This window comes from Notamacropus eugenii, chromosome 3 (assembly GCF_028372415.1).
Source record: "Notamacropus eugenii isolate mMacEug1 chromosome 3, mMacEug1.pri_v2, whole genome shotgun sequence".
NCBI classification, from domain to species: Eukaryota; Metazoa; Chordata; class Mammalia; order Diprotodontia; family Macropodidae; genus Notamacropus; species Notamacropus eugenii.
In genome coordinates, this window is record NC_092874.1 from 195,583,073 (window position 1) to 195,607,066 (window position 23,994).

A 23,994-nucleotide genomic window follows, 5' to 3' on the forward strand; every position below is an offset into this window, starting at 1 on the left:
GGTCCCCACCTTCAAGGAACTCACAGTCTAATGAAAGAGACAACACGCAAACAACTATGAATAGAGAAGATATATTCAGAGTAGATGGGAGGGAATCTTAGATCGAAGGCACAGTGGTGGAAGGGAACTATAAAGGTCTCCTAGAGGAGGTTACATTTGAGATGAGAACTGAAGGAAGCCAGAGATGTCAGGAGGCAGAGGTAAAAGTGAGAAAGCATTCCAGGTACGAGGGATGGCCTGTGAAAGGACCAAAATGGGAGATGGAGTGTTGTTTGAAAGGGTCAGCAAGGCTAAATTGTTGGATGGTAGTATGAGGCAGCTAGGTGGTGTCATGGTGCATGGAGTCAGGAAGACTCATCTTCCTAAGTTCAAATCTGGGCTCAGACACTTATTAGCTGTGTGACCCTGGGCAAGTCATTTAACCCTGTTTGCCTCAGTTTTCTCATCTGCAAAATGAGATGGAGAAGGAAATGGCAAACCACTCCAGTATCCTTGCCAAGAAAACCCCAAATGGGGCTGTGAAGAGTCGGACATGACTGAAGATTTACTTAACAACAACAAAAGTACGCTACCATCCAGCAACACTAGCCTTCTCGCTGAACCTTGCACACAATACTCTATTCCTCAACCCTGTGTCTTTTCCCTGACTGTCCCTCACACCTGAACTGGTCTTCCACTTTCCCTGTGCCTCCTGACTTCCCTGGCTTCCTTCAGATCTCAGTTCACATGCCATCTTTCCATTTCCTTTCCACCTTTGAGTTTCCCTTCCATCTACTCTGTATGTATCTTCTATGTCCATAGTTGTTTGCAAGTTGTCTCCTTTATTAGGATGTGAGTTCCTTGAGGGTAGGAACTATTCCCTGTGCCTAGCAAATAGTCAGTGCTTAAATAATCGTTTACTGTTTTTGTTGTTGATCCTGGAAGTAACAGGAATCCTTGGAGCTGAGTGAGTTAGTAGAGAGAGGGCCTCAGGGAAATAACTCTGGCAGCTGAGTGGAGAATGGATTGGGAAGGGGAGATACTTGAGACAAAGGGACAAACCAGAAGGGTACTGCAATAGTTCAGGCACAGGTGATTTAAGTAGATAGAAGGGGAAAATATATGAGGGATGTTGAAAGGTAAAAACAAATATTTGGCAAGAAATCTGTTATGAGTAGGAGTAAGGAGTCAAGGATGACACAGAAGTGTGAGCCTGGGTAACTGGGAAACTTGGGATTTCCCCAGCAACCAATGATCCTCTTCTGGTAATAGTTACTGTAAGATGACAGACTGTCAACCTCACTACTTTGCTACATGAGACTCAATATGGAAAGTTCCTGTCTTTCTCAGGGATAAATTTCCACCCACCAAAGAAGGAACCCTTTCATACCATGTTGGAACATTCCATTGATGTGATCCAAAGGCAGTAGGGGACTATTGCAGAGAAACAAATATGATTCTTAGAGAGCTTCGAGGGACCTGCTTTTGACAATATATGCACATTGAAAATACAACACTTCGGATCATGATACTTTAAGTAACCCACCAATTAATCAATAAGCATTTATTGCAGGCCAGGCAATTTGCTAAGGTACAAAAAGGAAAATGAAACAGTGCTTGCTCTCAAGGAAATTATATTCTATCAGGAGAAACAACATAATATGTAATATTATTATAGAATAAATATGTAACCCCCACCTCAAAGTCTATTCCCACAAGACTTTCCTAATTGGTGGATGTTGATTATTCAATGTCCCCTGTTTGGGTTAGAGGCAGAGTTGGCGGAAGTTTAGAAGAGATCCTGATCTTCTGGCTTCCAATTTTGAGAGAGAACATATGTTTCTATATTCTCTTCAGCTCCCTGAAGGAAGAGAAAGACTCTAGGAAGAAGCTGACATATAGAAGAGCCCTCACCTCACTTATACAAGTCTCCTGTCCTAACCTTACTATACTGGAGACTTTGGGAATTTCCTCTTAGATGAGATTTGGTACTCTTTTTTGAGCTGAGATATTTTGCTCCCAATGGAAGAAATTATTCACTCTGTTCATTGTCTGGTATGTATTTCTTGTTTATATACCTTTTCTGGTTTCTGCTTGCTATCAATTTAGATAAATGGGTTTATTTGCTATATGTGTTCTTTGTGGAACTGGCATTTGGTAGAAAGGGAGTCAAGTCTTGGATATGTAGCTTGCATATATAGCTTCTTTTCCACCAAATGCCAGTTCCACAAGGAACACAGTTCTTACTGATTCCACCCTTCACGTTGAATATAATCAAGAAGGCTTTGTGCAGACTTCAAGCCATGGATTACATGGACTATATTCACAAAATAAATGTCAGGTAGTTAAGGAGAGAAGGCATTAACAGGTGGGAAGATCAGAAAAGGCTTTGTATAGAAGCTGGCATTGAATTGTTTTGAAGGAAGTGAAGAGTTTTATGAAGTGGAGGTGAGGTAGGCATTGGGGACTGTAACAGTAAGCACCTCAATATACACAGGGGGAGGGGGCTGCTATCACAGATTCTTAGATCTGCATTTATAAAAAGGCAACTTTTGAGGGGTCAACAATCACTTTAATTACATTTAACATACAGAGATCAACAGATAGACTTCCAGTTGTCTGACCATTAAATACATACATAGCTACCAGAGAGGGAAGCACCAACATCTGGGTTTTCAAAGCTAGGGCGCTGCTTAGCAACTTCCCAGAGTGTCTTCTGGCACACAAACCTTCTTCCAAAACTAAGTCCCGAAACAAAACCTTCCTTCAGAGTATGTATACTCTTTTCAGAGCCAGAGGGCATGACCTCTCATAACCCAATGCCTCATTAGCAATCAGCAAAAAGTGTGGGTCTTCATAGGAAACAAGCCTCCCCTGACCAAGCCTCCCTCAATAGCCCCACCTGAGGCCTATCAATGGGCAGGGAAGATTTTTTAACTCTCCTTACACGGAGTTTAAGGGGAAAGTCCCTGAGATAAGGAGAGTGCCTTGCATGAAGATCAGAGAAAAAGCCAATTTAGCTAGAATGCATGGAGAAGAGTAATATATAATGAAGTTGGGAAGAGAGGAGGAGGTCAGGATGTAGGCCTTCACTGATAAATTTCAGAATTGTGTATATATAGTTTTGAGTATAGACAACCATTCTGCCTTGTAAGGTTGGATACTGCTTGTCAGAGATGGCCAGTGGTAATAGCTAACAATGAGTTCAGTACTCATTACCTGCCAGAGAATATTAAAGTGGATGCAGAAGCCACTGGTAATAGGTTCCATATGTCCAAAGTTATGGTAGTGTCTACAGAAGGGAGAAAAGTGATCTGTGGCATGCTACTAATCTATAAATGTATGGCTAGGTATATCTAGGACTTCCTCTGGAAAGTGTGGCATCAGTAAATATAAATTTCATTGCATCATACCAATTCTTCTTATTCCAGTTGTTCTTGGATGACTGGCAACAAGAGCAAGTAGGTAATGAAGGTCTTTGGGAAATTATACAGGCCAAGAAATGAGGTCATGACCCTTAAGTATTCATACATTATTCCCTAGAAGGCACCTTACTACTGACAGAATGGAAGATGTTGGAACTATGTATGGTAGCAAATGTTGACTGACTCAGCATAGGATGTAAGAAAACAAATGGTGCCACTATAGGCCAACTACGATTCTGGACATATGGGCCAAGAGATCGCTCTGAAGCTGTTATGAAATATATACTACTGGTCAAATTCAGCTTCAGATGTCAGTAGGAAGCAGGAGACTGTGCCTGTAGAGTGTTCAAAGGGCTTTGCTACCAATTTGTATTACTACCTGGGGACTATAACTAACCTCTAGCCTTTAAAACTTGCATGCCAGATAATGGTTCATAGGGACAAGATCCAAATTGTCATTTAGGTAAAAAATAAAAGGCACATTGGAACCTTTAAGAGAGTCAGTAAACTCAATTGACCTCCATGGTCAAAGGGGAACCTCTGCTGGGATGGGAAGAGCTAAATCCAGGATTTTCTCCATATATTCCAGCTGTGGAGACCCAAAGACACCCAAGAATTCATATTACAACTGTTTTGTGGGTGACTGAAATAAGAGAGAGTGAGACTGGGCCATCCATCCATAGACTAGGACTAGGACTATAGGACAATGGATCTCAGGGCAGCAGGTTACATTTAAGGCACCATCCATATCTGAGGCATCTATTTGGTCAGTGACCAGGATAAATTATGATGCTCTTGAGATAATGGTAGAAAAAGTTATCCATATAGTCAGATAATTCCCATTGGTGTAGTCCATATAACTTCAATGTGTAACATGTTGGGTTATCACAGATGACCTTCACATTTGGTCATATTTGGTAATTTGTATTTGTATGCTATGCATTTCATATGACCTGTGAATGTGGTCTACAGGATGTCATTTGTAATGTATGTAATATGCTATGTGGTATGTAATGCATGTGACTGATATATTTGGTTTGTAGTATGAAATTTTGCACATGTGCTATATATTATGTTTCTGCAGGTAATATGTCTGATCTTCTACATGTAACTATAACATGAATGTTATAAATATAATGAATGTTTATGATGTGTGCTGATAAAAAAAATTACCTTTGTATTTTATGTGACAGAAGTATTACAAATATTTACAAATACTTAGTATGGAAAGAAGGGACTGATTTGTATGTAGCTACAGCAATGCAGGACATAGGTCAGTAGTTCCATCTGGCCCTTCAAGCTCTAAAATAATCTGCATGGCTCCAGTGCTAATGGCCAAGGGCATGAAGGAATTTACTGATACCAATCCAAATATTAAGAAGACCTGGGATTTGTTCCCTAAGGGGGAAGTAAAGTAATCAAAAAGTCTAAAAGAGCAAAGGATGAAGGGAGATGTAGAAGGGGCAGGGATTATAAAGCAAAAGGAGTAGGAAGGATGGGGAAAAACCATATTCCAGACAGACAGATAGGAGTATGGCAAGTATCTTATCTACAAAGTAGGGTTGGTAAGTTGGACGCTGGGGTCTCCTGGGAGATTTCTTCTAAAGGAAAGCACAATTAGAAGCCAGTATCAGCCAGATGGCTGGGGATTGGGACTGCATTGCAACATGCCTACCACATAGGAGGTTCTTCAGATACAATTATTTGTCTCTCAGGGCATCTTGGGCCATCTCCAGTCATCCTGATGAATATCTAGTCACTAGATCCAGGTGGCTCAGGAGGAGCAAGTGAGATTGGTGACCTTGCACAGCCCTCTCTCACTCAAAACAAAGTCCAATGCAAGTCATGTCATCATTTCTCTGATGTCATGGTCTTCTTTGTCAATGAAGGATAAACACAACAACCACAACAACTTATTGATTAATTGGGATATTGCCATGTTGTTCTTGAATTCATTCTTTCCTGAGGAATTAATCAAAAAGAGAGAAGACTTGGAGTGTTAGTATTTGTTGTAGAGCACCTGAATTTTTCTTGGTTTAAACCTGGCCTTTCTTTCCTTGTGGGAAGATGATGAACTTTTTCCTTGTAATGCTTCAGAAGGCTGAGAAAGCCTTCTCTGTAGGCAGAATAGCTATTCCTGGGTGTAGGTGGCTAGCACAGAGGGATCTCAAGGGACCACTCAGCATTCAACTGGGGTGTAGGCTAACAGGATCCTGACAGTCCAATACTGAGTCACAGATCCAGGAGAATCAAAAGATAGAAGATGGTATCACCCAGGCAGCTGGCCAGCTATCATCGAGAGTAATTGCATTCCATGCATCTGCTCCCCCACACAACTTCTCCTCACTATGGCATTCCCCTTCCATTGGGTTGAGGCCAGGAGTAAAGAGTGGTGACAATCACTGGACCCTAAAGGAGAAACCTTCAGCTTGAGGAGGAATTGGGCCACAGCTCTAGTGCCCTGGATAAAGGATGAGTGATGAGCCTGGTTGGGTGTTTAGAGGAACTCTCCACTTTTTGGCTTGGGACACAGGAGTTCCCCTTTGTCACCAGGAAAAGCCTATCTCCCCCTCCCACAGCAATGGCTCCTTCCTTTTCTGGCCTTGTCTATACATCTCTGCCCTTAGAATCTCTCTTGGCTTCTTCCTATATCCAAGCTGTGGGTTCTATTCTGAGTCCCAGTCTCAGTTCTTAAATCTGCTTTCTCTAGCCTCCAAGTGCTGGAGTAAGCAGGATTCAGTATGAGCATGGTTTTGAATACAGGGAAAATAATGGTAAGGCATTAGAAGGTAGCCTTGACAGAAAAAAAAATATCAATGTCCATAGATGCCTTTGTGTCTGTGTCCATCTTTGGTCCACCGAATGAATTTCCCTACATTCTGGGTGAATTGTGGGCCTTACAGGTGAATTGCCCCAGCAGGAGGATATAAGAAAGGGCACATTGCTTCTCTTACATTAACCCTGGACTTCTCTGTACTTCCATTCTGAGAAACTCAGGATGTCTCTTAGAATCTTTTAGACTGGGAGTTGGGATATTGGAGTCTCCTCGGCTGGGACTATGGGTTTAATCCCTGTGGTTTACAGGAGAAGCTGACGGATCACTCTGGGAAAGTGAGGGCAAAGGGTGGGGGGAGCTAGTGCATAGGTGAAGAGGAGGGGTCATGGTTAAGAGACAGTTCCCTCCCCAATCTTCCAAAGGTTCACATCCCCATCCCCTGTTGGATAGCTCCTTCATCTCATGTTGCTCTGGTTTTCCATTTATTCCATGGTTCTCCTGCTTCCCCTGCAGTTCCCCTGCTCCCCAAATTGCAGTCAGAGAAAAAAAAGCCCCACCACATTCTCCAGCACCAGCATCACAGTCCCATTGGTCCCCTCCCTCCCTGCAGCGCCAGCCCCCCCTTTCACCCCATTGGCTAGAGATCCCATCAATCCTCACCCGGCTATGCTGACATCATTCTGCAGTAGCAGGGATGGGGTGGGAGTGAGTGAGGGATCGAGAAAACCCGGGGAGCGGGAGGGAAAGAGAGCCATTGCAAACCCCCCTCCCCCATCACCTTATCTACACAGGTCGGTCTGCCCTAGTCTGCTCTGAAGGATTAATCCATGAGGTTCCCCTCCACTGTCACTCCCTTGCTTATCCTTTGACCGTCCTCCCCACAGCATCCTTTCCTGAAGGTGGAATAAGGAGAGAAGCTCCCAGGGGAGAGCACTCGCCTTGCCCTGCCCCACACCATGGCCCCCTTGCTGCTTTCCCTCCTTCTGACCTCCCTGCTCCCCATCAGCTTCTGTAATAAAGGTGAGTGATGGGGGGTTGGAGGGGAAGTGGGGGGGGGGAGGTGGCTGGGGAGTTGGGAGGTGGGTAGGAGATGCTAAGGCTCTTTGAGTATGACTTGTGTCTTTCCTTCCACCCATCCCTCTCTCCATCCCTTTCCCCAGTGCTGCATGCTTCTTAACATGGTCTTCACCTATGTGTTTCTCACTCTTCCCCTTCTTTTATCCCCAGGTAGTTCCTCTCTTCTTGAGCCCAATGTCCTTCCCCACCTCTCTTTCTTGATCACATCATATTAATTGCTTGTCTCTTCTTGTATTTGCACATTGATTTCTCAGCTCTCAGGAGAAGTTATATCTGAGGGGTGATACATATCTTTCTTCATGTCTACACAATTTTCAAGGGGGTATATTTTCTGTGAACGTGTGGCAAATTTATTTGATTTTTCTCTATCCAGTTCCAGGCAGAAACCATTCTCTGTAGTTCAGCCATTCAGAGCACGTATGTTTTTGCATGTTCATGTGTGTATATATTCTTATGCTGACACACAGCTGGGCTGTGGGTTATGAGAGCCTAGGAGCCATTTAGCAAAAGGGCAGGTGATAAATTCATAAATTCTGTTGGGTGAGGAGAAAGAGAGAGAGAGAGAGAGAGAGAGAGAGAGAGAGAGAGAGAGAGAGAGAGAGAGAGAGAGAGAGAGGAAGAGGGTGAGGTTTGGGGCAGAAAGCTAATTGAAAGACAGATATAGGAGGAAGAGGATGAGAGAAACAGGTGTGGGAGAAAACTATGAGGAAGAAAAAGAGAGAAAAGAGTTATCAGAGGTGAAAGAAGATGAAAATAGAAGGTGAGATGAGAGGAAAAAACAGAAAAATTAGAAGAAATGGGAAGAGAGGGGAAAGATTCATTTAGCAGAGCAGAGATGATGAGGCATAGAAGGAAGATAGGGAGAGAGGAAAGGAAAGATACAGGGTGAGAAGAACTGGGGGCAGGGAAGAGGAGAAAACCTGGGGAATGAGGAGAAGGTGAGAAGTAAAGTGAAGAAAAGAAAGGGAAGGGAAGAAATAGGGAGGGAGAAGGGAGGTGACACCTGAGAGGGGAAGGGAGAACTCAGGAAGGGGGAAGAAAGGAGAGGAGAGAAGAAATGAAGGAAGAAAAGAGGAGAAAACTGAGAGGGAGAAGAGAGGGGAAGAGAAACAGGGAAAGAGGGAAAGGAAGAACTTATGAGGAGAGAAGAAAGGGGAGGAGAGAAATGGGGGGACAGGAGTAGGGAGGAAAGAAGGAAAGAGGAGAGAGTGGAGAAAGGAAGGGAAAGAAGAGAAGGGAGAAGAGCACTGGAGGAAGGGAGAGAAAAAGGATAGATGAAAAGGAGGAAGTGAGAACTGAGGGAGGAAGAAAGGGGGGAGAGGAAAAGGGAAGCCAGGAGAGAAGCTGCCCTTGTTCCACCTGTTCCCCTCCATCTTCTGTTCCATCTCTGTCTTGCCTATAGCTTCTGTTCTCTTTGAATCTCCTGCCTCAAACTCAGCTTTTTGATGTCCTATCCTTGTCTATCCTGTTCACCATCTTGTGGCTCAGCCCTCAGCTGTAGAGGGGAATGGGGGAGGGGGGACAAGATGTCTACAGTGCACAAGGGGCTGAGGGTCCAGTACATGAGAGTTCTATTCTTGGGTGATTGCTTTGCCCCCTCAAAATCCTGGCAATCAGGAATTCTGGATTCAGCAGTAGATTCCCTATATGACATCTGAGATAAACTTCCTCTCAGTGACTCAGTTGTTCTTTGGTAACATGATTCCCATTTCTCCCTCCCTTACAAGGAAAATTGCATCTTCATTAATATAATTTAAGAGCCTAGGATTTGGTGGTAAAAAAGGACTCAAGAGAGATAAAGCTGCCTATTCCTCAGTGGAGTTTTTTGGTTGAGTAGAGAGCAAGGGCAGTGGGGCAGAAGGTGAAATTCTAAACCAAGTTTGTTATTGGGAAGTTTGGGCCCACTGGGACACTGATATGGGCTCCTCCACATGCCCTATCTTGTGCCTTAAATCCCTCACTTCAGAGCCAATATTATCTTTGAGGGAGGATTGGGGGAAGGTTCCCTGAGTCCTTTGGATAGAAATGGGGAGGGGGGAAGTTATTCCTCTTTTGGAATGGTCTCAGAAAAAAAAAATAAAGATGATATCTTGCATGTGGATAAGAAACAAAACAGTAGAAGCAAGGCTTGCTAAAATTCCTCAGATCCTAACTCAAGGCTAGGGTTAGATATGAGGGTTGTAGGAGATACAATCCCAGTAACTGGCAGATGTGAGATGTGTACTGAGTGACTGTGTTTAGCAGTGGGGGCAGGGAGGATTAGTGATGTATGTAGGCCAGCTCAATAATTCTCTAGGATGCTGGCACCATTGGGTCCAATCATTGGCATTGTTCTCTCTTCTCTATCCTTGATCTTTCCAATGGAGTGTCCTTCCCTTTGCCCTATAAGTCTTTCTTCCTCCCTCATTCCTTTACTTTCCCCTGAGGGCATAGTTCTGGATTGGGAGTTGGCTGGGATAGATGACTGTGAAATGAGGGAATTTAAATGAAATTTAGAGGAAGTGGGGTTCAAACCCTTTTTTCTCCCCCTCCCTATATCTGCTGTGACCTCAGTCTTTCCTTATCCTCTTTTCAGGATTTTTTCATGGTCAGTTCCTGGTGTTCCCTATCCCACCTACTCTCTCCCTGATACTCTCCCAAGGACCTAAAGTGCCTTTTTGAGATGAGTCACCCATTCTCTTGACCCTAATATGCAGAGCAGACCTTAGATCTCCAATGTATAGTTGGTTGCCATGGAAACAGAAGGACCAGACTCTATGTTCTGCCCTTCACCTCCATAGCTTATGCCATGTCTTCACTCCGTTCTCTGGGGCTGGGCTGGTGCCCTCGAAGCAGGACATAGTAGAGTAGAAAGAGCCAGGGTTAGCATACTGCCTTTGCTACTAATTATCTCTTTGACTTTGGGTAAATCCATTAACCTCTCCGGACTTCAGCTTACTTAGGAGAAAAATGATGGAGGTTGAATCAAATGGCCTCCAAGGTTCTCTTTCATCTCTAAAAAAGATTATCTTTGCAAGTTAGAAGGAGGATAACAAAAGCAAGGAATTGGAGGTGGGGGAAGGGTGGCTGAAGAAGGTGGGTGAGGGTAGCCAAGGCCTGGGCCCAGAGGGGTTGTTCATGGAGTGGGATCTTGACTCACAGGGTCTTCCTCTCTGTTCCCTGGGGTGTCAGCCAACAAACACAAGCCATGGATCGAAGCAGAGTATCAGGGCATTGTCATGGAGAATGACAACACCGTACTACTCAATCCACCACTCTTTGCCCTGGACAAGGACGCCCCTCTTCGTTATGCGGGTAATGGAGGGAAAACCAGGGGTGGGGAGAAACAGGTATAAGAATGTATATGGGGGGAAATTAAAAGGCAGGGGGAGGTTGTGTTTGTCCTTCGCTCTCAAAGAGGACCATGACATCAAGATGATGACATGACTTGCAGTTGACATTGATTTGAGTGAGGGAGGGCTGTGCAAGGTCACCAGCCTCATTTTCTCCTCCAGAGCCATATGGGTTCAGTGGCCTGATATTCTTCAGGATACAATGGAGACCCTGGTCTTTTTAGGAATGGGGAATAAGAAGGGAGAGGGAATAGAAGGAAGAGAATAGGAAAAAGTTTAGGAAGAGGGAATAGAGGCAAGGGAAATGGGAACCTAAGGATAAGGGAGGAGAAAGGGAGATCAGAGGGAAGGATACAGGCAAAGGTTGAATTCAGTAGCACTTATCAGGATCTCCATTCTAGAAGCACAGGAAGAAGGGGGTTGGGTTCTTATTAACATGGAGAAGGGGAAAGGGCTAGAACTATAAAGATCTGGTTATAGAGAGAGAAGGGGAGATGAGAGTAAAGGTTTGGGAGGAGTGTCAGGTCTTGTTACAACAGAAGACAGGAGGGGTTAATGTAGGTGGAGTGAAGGAGAGGCTGATGCGAATCATGTGGCTTTCCTTTTCTTCTCTGACCAGGGGAAATCTGTGGGTTCCGACTGCATGGGGCTGGGGTTCCCTTTGAGGCCGTTATCCTGGACAAGGCGACTGGAGAGGGGCTGATCCGAGCCAAGGAACCAGTGGACTGTGAGGCTCAGAAGGAGCACAGCTTTACCATCCAGGCCTATGACTGTGGCGAAGGCCCAGATGGGGCCAATACCAAGAAATCACACAAGTGAGGGAGTCTTTCACTTCACTTTTAAAGCCTTCTTCTGTCCCTTCTCCTAATATCAGCACATCCCCATAGCACCTCTGTTCAGTGACTGGCCAATAGCCACAGTGATGGGTGATGATCAGAACAATGAGGGACATACACAGTCTTTGGCTTTCAGAAGCTTCCAGTCATAGGTGCACGTGTCCTATAGATTTCATTCATCCATACAGATCACACAGAGTGTAACACATGCCACATAGACAACATTCTTTCTCCCCAAACATGTGAAAAACATATACCTTACATGGCATATGTAAATGCTACATACATTCCCTGTTGCTTTTTATAGTTATCCTATTTTTTTTGGAGGGGGAAGGCAAGGCAATTGAGGGTTAAGTGACTTGCCCAAAGTCACACAGCTAGGAAGTGTCAAGGGTCTGTGGCTGGATTTGAACTCAGGTCCTCCTGACTCCAGGGCTGGTGCTCTATTCACTGTACTACCTAACTGCCCCTGGATTTTGCTCTTGGTTTTATACCCCACATTTTCTGACAGGGTTACTTGATGTCACCTGTTTTTGTTGAGTTGTGTCCGACTCTTCATGATAACATTAGAAGATTGTTTTTGGCAAAGATAATGGCATCATTTGCTATTTCCTTCTCCAGCTCATTTTACAGATGAGAAAACTGAGGCAAACAGAGTTAAGAGACTTGCCCAGGGTCACACAGCTAGTAAGCATCTGATGAGTCTTCCTGACTTCAGGCCCAGTGCTCTGTCCACTGTGCTGCCTAGCTGTCAACTCTTCATGAGGACAAATGCTTTGAACCCTTATGAGGACTCAGTGCTTTCCAGTTCACTGTCTGGCATTCCCAGTCTCATATTAGGAGCCCAGATTCCCCATGATCCCCTTATGAAGCTAACTACATTATCTCTTGGGAAACATTTAACCCCATCCCCTGGGGTGGGTGCTTTACTTCCTCTTCCTCTCTTGGGCATCTCTTCCCTTTGGGCTCATGCTCTTTACCATGGGTCTGACTAAGGGTTATGGTAGCACAGGCTAGGACACTTAGGGGCTGGATGGGGACTGAGGCAAGGGGACCTAAGGAATGTAGTCCTACCACAGGCTCAGGACTGCTTTGATGCAGTTCTGTTCTGGAATTCTCCATATCTGATCCAAGTTTTTGCAGCCTAAACTCTCTGGATGTTGAGGCAGTGCTAACCCTTCTCCTTCTCCTGGTCTGTATAGGGCAACTGTGCATGTGAGGGTAAATGACGTGAATGAGTTTGCTCCGGTATTTGTGGAGCGGCTGTACCGGGCATCAGTGACAGAAGGGAAGTTGTATGACCGAATTCTACGAGTGGAGGCTATTGATGGTGACTGCTCCCCACAATACAGTCAAATCTGCTATTATGAGATCCTTACCCCCAACACTCCTTTCCTCATTGACAATGATGGTGAGTTCATCCCCACTTCCACCCGCTAGTTGTAACTCTTGTCCCCCAGATCTCCCAACTGGAACACAAATCCTTGCTTACCCCTTACTCCATTCCACATTTTCCTAGACAATTTCCCATTGTCCAATTTCTTCTCATCATTGACTCCATTGTGCTCTCTCTTTGTGTCTTTCTCTTTCTGTCTCTGTCTCTGTCTGTCTCTTTCTCTGTCTCTCTCTGTGTTTCTCTCTGTCTCTCCCTCTGTCTTTCTCTCTCTGTGTCTCTTTGTCTCTCTCTGTCTCTCCCTCTCTGTCTTTTTCTCTTTGTGTCTCTCTGTCTTTCTCTTTGTGTCTCTCTGTCTTTCTCTTTGTCTCTCTACTTCCTTCTCTTCTTCTGCTCTTTTTCTCCCTCCCTCTCTCCCTTCCCCTCCCTTTCTCCCTCTCCTTCCCTTTCTTCTTGTTCTTCTCCCTCTTTCCTGTTCCCTCTCTCCCTTCCTCTTTCCTGACTTTCTTTACTTGCCATGCACCATCATCTTATCTTCCAGGGAACATCGAGAACACAGAGAAACTACAATACAGTGGGGAGCGACTCTATAAATTCACAGTGACAGCTTATGATTGTGGGAAGAAGAGGGCAGCTGATGATGCTGAGGTGGAGATCCAGGTGAAGCCCACATGCAAGCCCAGCTGGCAAGGTGAGCAACCCAGACCTCACTTTAATCCCTTAATCCCTTCATCCAGAGCTGGATGAAGTAAATTTAACATTCAGCCCTCAGATTGCTCATTTCTAGGCTTTCATGATGGTCACATGATTCAGCTTGGGGGACAAAGTAAAGGGACAAAAGGTGTAGAAGGCAACAGACTGGGATTTTTCAGTATTACCTATAGACTGATCAGGCCAGTCATGGACTAAGCTAGACTCCACGGAATCTGAGAAGATGGTTGTGGGGAAGTGGAAATAGGATAGTAAATTTGGGTGAAAAGACTTACTTTCCTTTCTTTTGCTCTTCACTCCCTACAGGCTGGAGCAAAAGGATTGAGTATGCCCCTGGTGCTGGGAGCCTGGCCTTATTTCCTGGCATCCGCCTAGAAACCTGTGATGAGCCCCTGTGGAACATCCAGGCCACCATTGAGCTGCAGACCAGTCATGTGGCCAAGGGCTGTGATCGGGACAACTATTCAGAAAGAGCTCTTCGAAAACTCTGCGGTGTGCCCCCTTTCTCTATCCCAACCCTGAGTCATGTTCCTCAGCACCCCTTGACCTTGTCTTCCTCTTCCCAAGAATCCTTCTTTGCACCATCTTCTAGGGGTCAATAAGTACGTGCTAAGTACCCACTCATAGCTTTTAGGTACTTGGGGTACAGGAAAGATTAGATTTACTCCCTATTCCCAAAAAGTTAAGATGGGAGAGATGGATATAATTAACAGAGACAATTCTGACACAACACTACAATGACTGAAGTGCATTGAGGGCAAGCAAGGGGGTTGGAGAGTCAGCTGGGCAGGTCAGGGAAATCTTCTTGGTGCAGCTGGCCTCAACCTGACTTTTAAAAGAGCAGCATGATGACTGTGGTAAGGCAGGCTGGAAAAGATACTTCAAAGTTTTCTTCTTTCCATCCCCCATTTTGAGAACAACTGTCTCAGTCTATTCAGTCAACATCTTGGTTCTAATAATTCTGTCTTCCTGGGGGTGGGTGGGTGCCCTACAGGTGCTGCCACAGGGGAGGTGGATCTGCTCCCTATGCCTGGCCCTAATGCTAACTGGACAGCAGGGCTCTCCGTGCACTATAGTCAGGACAGCAGCCTTATCTACTGGTTCAACGGGACCCAGGCCGTGCAGGTCCCCCTGGGCAGTGGGGGCGGGGTCGGATCTGGCTCCCAAGATGGCCTCAGTGACCACTTCACTTTATCTTTCTGGATGAAACATGGAGTCACCCCAAGCAAGAGCAAGAAAGAGGAGGAAACCATCGTGTGCAACACTGTGCAGAACGGTGAGCATCAAACCAAGAGTCAGGAGGCTAAAGATCTAGTCCTTGCTTTGTAGGACATTAGCTATGAAATTGAGCAAGTCACTGAGCCTCTCTGGGCCTCAGTTTTCTGATCTATAAAATGAAGGGGTTGGGCTACATGACTTTTCAGGCTCTTTCCACCTCCATAAATATACAATCCATTTCTACCAATAAATATAGATAGAGAACCAAATACCCCTGCAATACATTGGGATGTACACATACCACCCTTCCCAAACCAATTCTTAGCCCAGTGTTCTGCACACAACAGGCATTTAATCAATGTTAGCTGAATTGGTAGCACAGTGGATAGAGCACCAGGCCTGGAGTCAGGAAGACCCATCTTCCTGAGTTCAAATTTTGCTTCAGATACTTCCTAGCTGTATGACCCTGGGCAAATTCCTTGACCCTGATTACCTCAGTTTCCTCATCTATAAAACAAGGTGGAGAAGGAAATAGCAAACCACTCTAGTATCTCTGCCAAGAAAACCTCAAATGGGGTCACCAAGAATCAGACGCAACAGAAAAGCCAACTAAATAATAACAATAAAAGTTGAAGGGGTGAATGAATAGATAGATTATCTCTTTCACTCTTAATTTCCCTCTCCACTATGGGCTTACTCCACCTTTTCCTCCACTGGGATATCTTTGGGCATGAATATACATCCACCTTCCTACTCTTTTACTATCTATGGGACCTTAGACACTTTTAGCTATGTCACTGACCCTGAAAGGACTCAAATATCTACTTTGTCCTTTTGCCTTAACTTACTCTTGTCCCAAGTCTTGGTGTTTGATCTCTGTCTCCCACTTTTCCCCACAGAGGATGGCTTCTCTCACTACTGGCTGACAGTCCATGGCTGCCGAATTGCCTTCCTTTACTGGCCTTTGTTGGAGAGTGCCCGTCCAGTCAAGTTCCTCTGGAAACTGGAGCAGGTAAGGATGGTACAATGGAAAATTCAGACTCCTGGAGACACTCAATGGATGGGAAGAATACTGGGAAGAGATGCTTTTCACCTCTTATTTCCCATTCATTTCTTCCTGTGCTGAGTCTTCTGTTTATAGAAGTTTCTCTACAGACACCATTCTTCCTTATTTTTTTCTTCTTGCAAAGTCTGACTCCTACAGAGAGCTTTCTCAGGGTGAGAGGGAGTAGGGAGTAGATTGCCATTAACCTCAAACAGGCCTTAATTCTTAGTTCTTTCCTATGTATAGTCCTTAGGCTGCTGACCTTTGATTATCTATGGTTGTAAGTGACAAAGATCTGTGGATAAATTTGAAAACTAATTAGAGCCGAGGGTCATTTTCAACCAACCTATCTCTAGCTGCCACAAGAAGCAGCTGAGTCTGATTTTTTTTTCTCCTTTGATATATACTGTTTATACCCTAGTCAAGGGGCTAGTCCCATGTGCAAAATGGGCAAAGATTGGAAGGGAAACCAAAGGCCTGGTAATCTGGGAACTAGATCCTCAGTCCTTGGATAATTTAAGAGCTTTCTCAGATCTCTCCTTCAGCTGAGAATAGGGAATGGCATTTCCCACCCCTTAATCTCTCACAGGGGTGGGGAGCCTGTGGCCTTGAGGCCATATGTGGCCTTCTAGATCCTTAAGTGTGGCCTTTTGTCTGAATTCAAATTTTATGGCAAGGATTCATTCAAAAAACCACATGTAAGGATATAGAAGGCCACACGTGACCTCAAGGCTGCAGGTTCCCCACCCCTGCTCTAATGTTTTGTATTCTTATCTCTGCCCTTTCTCCATTACTCAGTCTCTCCTCTTTCTGATTCCAGATGTAGTCAGGGCTAACCCCAGAAAAAGTATGAAAGAGACAGTTTGCGTTTGAGGTTTCCCCATTTTCTTCGTCCTTCTTCCCTGCCCTTTGAGACTCCAATGGCCCAGTACTCTTAAGTGATAAATGAGCTTGCTCTAAGGGATATTTGCATATTTAGAAACATACTTGGAGTGGGCAATACTTAAAATAAGGGAATCTCTAATGGTAGAAATTCAAGCATTATGACACCCGGAAAATGGAATTTTTTTTTATCACCTACTTTGAAGGAAGATCTTGATGTTGAAAAATAACATCTCTCATCTCACCCAGAAGGCATGGATTGTGGCTATTGAGACTTCCTTAGAGACTAACTAGGGAAGATGATCTTGCTTTCATTCCCCTCCTGGCTCTGTTCACCCATTCTAGGTCTGTGATGATGAGTGGCACCATTATGCTCTGAACCTTGAGTTCCCCACAGTCACGCTCTATGTGGATGGAATCTCCTTTGATCCTGCTCTCATCCATGACAATGGCCTCATCCACCCACCTCGCCAAGAGCCTGCCCTCATGATTGGGGCCTGCTGGACTGGTGAGTCCTACCCTACCCTTACCCTCATCCAGAAGCCACTCAAGGACAGAACCAAGATGAGGACCACCAAGGGGTAGTTGGTGAGTTAGGGTTAGGGAAAGGAGGATGACCAATAGGGAAACGATAGCCTGTATTTGCTAGACTAGCAGAAGTTTCCTCATGCATCCTTTTACATCTGAGTAAGCAAATCCCAAGCTCAGAAAAATAGAAATCTCCTATATTTAAAGAGCTCAAGAGAAGGAGATTCCAGAGCCATAGAAACTGGTCAGTGTTCCAGATTGCTAGAAAAACTTTCCTAATGGATCACCTGAATCCTCCCATAATTTTTGTCAGTTTTGTCCTTGCTCCATCATTAGTGGACATGGACAAGAAAATCATCTCCTCTGGAGAAGAACCCTTCAGAAACCATCATAAAGCTTTTCCCCTTTCACTTTTCTTACCTGAGGCTATGGATTCCAGAGCATCACATTTGAAATTTCATCAAATCACACTGAGGTCTGAGAGATTGGTGTTGAGTTGTTGGTGGGAGGAGGGTCCAGTTTGAAAGCTGTCCAGAGATTCCTAAGTAGGACATGTTTGGGGCTAGGATTCTGGTCGCAGAAGGACAGGGCCTCTCTTTTATTCCTTTTGGCTCATCTGCTCTTACCACTCCGAGTTCACAAGTTCTCTTCCTTGCAGAGGAAAAAAGCAAAGAGAAGGAAAAAGGGGGAGACAACAGCACAGATGTGAACCAAGGTATGGTATGTTTGTGCAAGGAGCAGTTTCCATTGGGGAACTGGAACGATGCATATTTCTTCCCCTGTACCCTCTCCAGCCCCATTATGCACCACTGCATCCCTTTTTAGGGGACCATGACCTAAACAAAGACAGCAGTACAGGGCCTGTTAGATCCCTGTGGTGTACCTCCACAGAATGAGGTAAGGGGGTCTTCTGATTAGCCTTACATTGATTGGGGTGGTGGTGACAGAGGTAGAAAGGAGGAGGAGTTGGTGGTGTGTCTGAGAATCTTCTGAAGCTGACCTATCCAATCCTTCTGAGTAGTCTCGCTAGGCCAGGTAGGAGGGAAGGTGTACAGCCTGGCTTGGGAACTGGACTGTGTCTTGGCAGACCACTCCTGTGTGGCTCCCCTTTCCTCTTCTCTCCTTGGTCTGATTTCCTTGTTCCGGTTCTTGCTCCATTGGACTCATCATTTAGGGCTGTTGCTTCTCCTTTGGCTTTCAGGAGTTTATCCTTTCCCTTCTGGTTTTATTTCCCTTGTATCTTGGCCTCTTTTTCCTGGTCCCTTTTCCTTCTTCCTTTCCTCTCCCATATCCCCTTTTTGCCCTTCCCTCTCCTCTCTTTTGCCCTTTTCTCCTTTTCCTTTGTCTCCCTGCTTCTTTCTTTCCTCTTCTCTCTTCCCTCTTTGATCTTATCTCCCTCATCTCCTGCTCCTGCTCCTATGTTCCTGCCCTAGGAGACCCTCTGCCGATTCACCACTACTTCCATGGCTACCTGGCTGGTTTCAGCGTGCGTTCAGGCCGCTTGGAGAGCCGTGAGGTTATCGAATGCCTCTATGCATGTCGGGAGGGGCTGGACTATAGGGACTTCGAGAGCCTGGGCAAAGGCATGAAGGTACAGGCCTTCCTTTACCTGCCTAGCATGTCTTCCTGCCCCCTGCCCTATCTGGTCCCTCCTTTTCCCTGCCCTTGGTCCTGCTCACAGCTATGTCTATGTCTGGGGCCCAGGTCCACGTGAATCCCTCGCAGTCCCTACTCACCCTGGAGGGAGATGACGTGGAGACCTTCAATCATGCCCTGCAGCATGTGGCTTACATGAACACTCTGCGCTTTGCAACACCTGGTGTCCGGCCCCTGCGCCTTGCCACTGCTGTCAAGTGAGTGTGGGGATGAATCGTAGAATTTTAGAGTAAGAAAGGACCTCTCGAAAGCCATAGTTTTGCATTTTCCAGACAAGGAAACAAGCCCAAGAGATTACACAGATAGTGAGTGGCAGAACTGAGCTCACATTTCAATGACACTTTCAGGAAATCTCTTCCCTTCTCTGTTTCCATTTATTTCTTTGTTCCTTCCTTTAGGAAAAGAAAAAAGGATGATTAAGTATAGTGCATTAAATGGAGTTCAGTTAGGAGACCTAGCTCCTAGTGCTGCTGCCAGACTATTGACTGACCCATTGAGTGACCTTGAACACAAGGCATTTCACTCTTTTTTTCTTTTTCCTCATTTATTCTAATAAGTCCCGCCTCACTATGTCAATGTAAGACACAATTTGATACTGCTTACCCACAGATAAAACATTTTGAGCTTTTTTTTCCCCATAGGATTCAAGTGATAGCTCAAATCACAGTGCCAAGTACACATTGGTCATTCAATGGTGGGTGCCTTATTGAACACTTATTTTTAGGATGTATTGCCATCTAGTGGATGAAACTGGTTATCTGACTCCCTTCCCTCCCACTTTCTTTGCCCTACCCCCCCACCCTCCACCCCTACCCCAACTGGTTGTCAAATCCCTTTCTCCTGCTGTGCCCTAGTTTCTCCATCAGCAACCTGAGAAGAAACATCCCTAATAGTTCCCTATCTCCTAGGGAGAATAAAGATGAGCTTTAATTTACGATGGGCTCTTAACTCCCTGGTGGTGACTGTCGACTAGAGCTGTGGGGAAAGGGGTTTTTGGAAACCAGGTTGGAGAACCAGGTTATGGTCCAAGGTTTGGCTAGAGCAGGAATACTTAAAGTTAAACCAGGGACAGTTCAGTTCAGTTCAGGCATAGGAAGTGGATGAGGTCTCTTATTCTCTAGATAAAAACCTCCTAAATTATTCAAGGGAACACAAACAATTGTGATGTATTTAGTCTCTGGAACCAAAGCATCTTCCACCTCTACCACCAAGAGTTTTGAATGGAAAGACTGTATCTTCTGTCCTGACTCAGGGATCTTTATTAAAGCCTTAAGTACCACACTGGTCAAGGGCAGTTTCAACCTTCTCTTTGTTGGATGGGTTATTCTCTTCTGGGACTTACCTTCCTTTACAAGTAGATCATAGGATCATCATGGATCACATTATTAGAGTTGGCACCTAGTCCATCTACTCTAATACCCTTATTTTACACATTGAGGAAACTGAGGCCCAGGGGAACCTTTGTTACCAAGGTTACAAAGCAGTAGATGACAGAATCAAGATTAGAACCCACATCCTCTGATTCCAGATTTAATGTCCTTTCCATCATATCTAAGATGGAAGTGGGGACACTAGGCCTGTCCTAATTAGGTGTGGGGGTGTGAGGAAGAGTCTTAGTCACTAGACTATCTAGAATTGTGGATTCAATGACTGATTACATGTAATCTCCCCAAGGTTGATCATCTCTTCCACTTCCATGCCTTTCATGATTATCTCAGTTATATGACCCAAATCTTTATCTTTAACCCTGATCTATTTCACACTTGCTTTTTTCATGTACATACTTGTAGGCAAGTAGATAGTACAGTGGATAGTGTTGGACTTGGAGTCAGGAAGATCTGGGTTTGAATCCTGCCTTCCATACTTACTTTATGCAAGTAATTTAACTTTTCCTAGCCTCAGTTTCCTCATCTGTAAAATGAGTATAATAAAAGCAACCCCTCATAGGATTGTTGTGAGGATTAAATGAGATAACATATGTAAAGAACTTTGCAAACCTTAAAACACTATATAAATGCCAACTCTTATTATTTCTACCTCATTGTCCCATTGTCTCATTCAATTGAATATGTTCAAAACCGAGGTCAGCCCCCTAACCCTGCCCCTTTTCCTGACTTCTATATTTCTATTAAGTATCACCATTCTCCCAATCACCTTAGCTCACACTTTCTGAGGCTTTTTTCACATCTCCCTCTACTTCCACTTCTCTCCTCATTCAACCAGTCACCAAGTACAATGGACTACAAGTAGCTATTTTGGTATACAGGCAATTCAGTTGAGAGTATTATGAGGATGGGGTGGGGAATACAGATCCTGCAGTAATACCAGGTTGCTGCTGAGGAAGCTGATGAGGGAGAGTTTGGGACAGTAGGGCAAGGGATGGAGTGCCACATTTGGTAACTTTTTATTTTAACTAATTATCCTCTCCAACTGAATGCTAAGAGTACTTGTTTCTATGTTAGAGAAGCAATAAAATTGTTGCCAATGCCCTTTAAATTTCAGCCCCTGTAGCTCCTTCCTAGTGATGACTCCATCTGCCAACTCTATCACAGAAAAGTCTCTCATCTATATCCCAACCTCTCCACTCACACAACCACCATCTTATCTCAGATCCTTCTCATCCCCTCCCTGGACTGCTGTTAAACAGCCTCTTCAGTCAGTGGTCTCTGCCTTCAGTCTCTCTGCTCTCCAACCCACCTTTCACACAGTTCCCAAAGCAATGTTAAAGCTGTTTTCCAAACATTTCCCTCAGCTGTATAGACAACACAACCAAACAAGTGACTTTGGGAACTCAGAGAAAGCTATTATCTCAGTCTAGAATAAGTTAAATGGCTGGTTCACTTTATTGGTAAAAAACCTCTTCTAAACCACATACAAATGGCTGCCACCATGTTATCTTAGGCTGTTTCCCAAACTGCACTGTTTTTAGGCTGCCTTGAATAATGATGTAGATCTCACAACCTGGGAACCTCACTGCTTAAGGGAACTGGAGATTTCTTCCTCCCTGCTGAGACAAGCACCAGAGTATTTATCCCTCCAAGCTTTGTCTTTTACTCTTCTTTGGCCCCTCTCTCTTGGCTTCAGCAGTCATATCCAACTTGTTTAGAAGCACAAAGAGCAATTGTTCTCTAAGCAAAATGGCCTCTATTAGCACACACTCTGTCAGCACTCCCTTCTCACCAGTTAAGTCACTTTACCCAGGAAGATGAGACATTTTCTGAGGAATTATAGGACAGGGGTTTATACTTTTTATCTGATTCTTTTAGCTAGCACATATGCAAACACCAGCTGACTGACTGCCCAACTTATTTTGGGAAGTGTTGATATTGTCACCCTGGAGGGGTAGTTCTAAGCAACTATGCTATTGGCTCAGTTTTGACTCTGCCTTCAAGACAAGGCTTAGTGTCATGATGCCATCAGGACAGAATCAGTATGGTGTACCATGATGGGAGTGGGTAGGACTTGGGGCAGTATAACCAGAGTAGACCACTCTAAAGACTCTAGGCCCTTATCACCTTGAGTCGTTGAGTTAGGCCTCTGGGAAGGGAACATTGCTTGGGGTTACCCCACTTTCTTCTTATGATGTTGAACTCAGAGTAATGTCTTTTGGGTGATTAAAGTCTCCATTGTCATGAAATATGCTACAAAAAACAGGTGCTATGCACATTATTTTTTCAGGTCAGTGTCAATTTTGTTTTTCATTTATGTTTGATAGGATTATTAGAATTAATGAACTGAGAAGTATAAGGAAAGCAATTAAGAAGTATAAGGAAACCAATTAAGTCCTATGAGGACTAAAGGGAACTGAAATAAGTGACAAATTCTTCCTACTCAGAACCTTTCCTACAGTTGGGAATGACATCAGGAAAGGAAGTCTCTTCCCCTAGCTTTGTTCCACTGGTGTGGGTGGATGGATTACTAACTCTTCCTCTTCTTTCATCCTTCTTGTGAGAGAGGGATCTTCCCCTAAAGAGACAAGGGTTAGAAAGAGGACGTAAAAGAATCTGCATAACTCTCTCCTACCATCCCTCTCAACACAGGTGCTTCAGTGAGGAGTCCTGTGTCTCTATCCCTGATGTTGAGGGCTATGTTGTGGTCCTCCAGCCAGATGCCCCTCAGATCCTACTAAGTGGTATGACCCATTTAGCACACCCTGCTGTGGACTTTGAAGGGCCCGAGGGAGTCCCTTTGTTCCCTGAGCTCCAGATCACCTGCTCCATCTCCCACCAAGTGGAGGCCAAAAAAGATGAGAGCTGGCAGGGTACAGGTAAGGCTGCCCTAGAAACAATGTCAGAAGGAAAAAGGAAAAGTCTTTAAGGGGAGTTGGAAAACAAGTTTCTCATAAAAAGAAAGTAACTTGATTTTAAAAGAGGAATTAGCATGACCCTCAGAAATAATGTCAGTGGGAAGAGGATTTTAGGGAATTTAGGGATCACAGATGGGAAAAGTTTCTGGAAACACCAGGAGGTGCTTGTCTTTGCAAGAAATGATTAATTACGGAAGGAAGAGATCAGGCCTTGAGAGGATAGTTATCTTCATGGGGTTTGGAGACATCCACTGCTTCTGGAGGCCTTTATCTTTGACCCTCTCCTTTTTTCAGTGACAGACACTCGAATGTCTGATGAGATTGTGCACAACCTGGATGGCTGTGAAATTTCACTCGTTGGGGATGACCTGGATCCAGAGAGAGAAAGTCTGCTTCTAGATGCAACATCTCTGCAGCAGCGAGGACTGGAGATCAGTAATACCTCTGCCTATATTACCATTTCTGGTTAGTGGGGCTTCAGGATTATTTCCACTTAGAATCATGACTGGAAACTCTTGTGCCCAGAATAGATTCAGTTCATGGGAAAAGGAGGGGAGACCAGAAATCAACCTATCAATGATACAGTTACATCAGGACAAGAGTAGTCAAGCCTCTAGAAGATCTGACTTGAATGACTGACTGTCCTTGATTCCCCTCCCATCCCTCTACTGCTGCCTTGGTGGATGGGGTGGGAGACAGACCACAGAGGGGGAAAGCCACAGCAATGGAACCCTGGGGATGGCAGGCAAGGGACAGGTAAGGGATCAGGGATAGTTGCGGGTCCTAATAGAGGATCCCCCCCACCCATTTCAGCACCCTGGAGCAAAGTC

General features: G+C 44.7%; 1 protein-coding gene across 6 annotated transcripts in view; it reads left to right on the forward strand.

Annotated features, from left to right (window-relative positions):
- Positions 1-23,994, forward strand: part of CLSTN3 (calsyntenin 3) — a 65,153-nt gene that overhangs the window by 26,816 nt on the left and 14,343 nt on the right. For 2 of the 6 annotated variants that reach the window (XM_072653866.1, XM_072653872.1), the window contains exons 2-15: positions 7,065-7,200; positions 10,399-10,551; positions 11,209-11,404; positions 12,628-12,836; positions 13,360-13,509; positions 13,836-14,021; positions 14,524-14,805; positions 15,647-15,759; positions 17,020-17,182; positions 17,861-17,917; positions 18,636-18,793; positions 18,907-19,055; positions 22,899-23,125; positions 23,459-23,629. In XM_072653866.1, the coding sequence (XP_072509967.1) occupies positions 7,137-7,200; positions 10,399-10,551; positions 11,209-11,404; positions 12,628-12,836; positions 13,360-13,509; positions 13,836-14,021; positions 14,524-14,805; positions 15,647-15,759; positions 17,020-17,182; positions 17,861-17,917; positions 18,636-18,793; positions 18,907-19,055; positions 22,899-23,125; positions 23,459-23,629 (2,278 nt within the window). In that variant the 5' untranslated portion in view covers positions 7,065-7,136. Of the gene's footprint in view, positions 1-1,836; positions 2,035-7,064; positions 7,201-10,008; positions 10,119-10,398; positions 10,552-11,208; positions 11,405-12,627; positions 12,837-13,359; positions 13,510-13,835; positions 14,022-14,523; positions 14,806-15,646; positions 15,760-17,019; positions 17,183-17,860; positions 17,918-18,635; positions 18,794-18,906; positions 19,056-22,898; positions 23,126-23,458; positions 23,630-23,994 lie in introns of those variants that run through there. The other 4 variants (XM_072653867.1, XM_072653868.1, XM_072653870.1 and 1 more) reach the window with 4 other exon arrangements.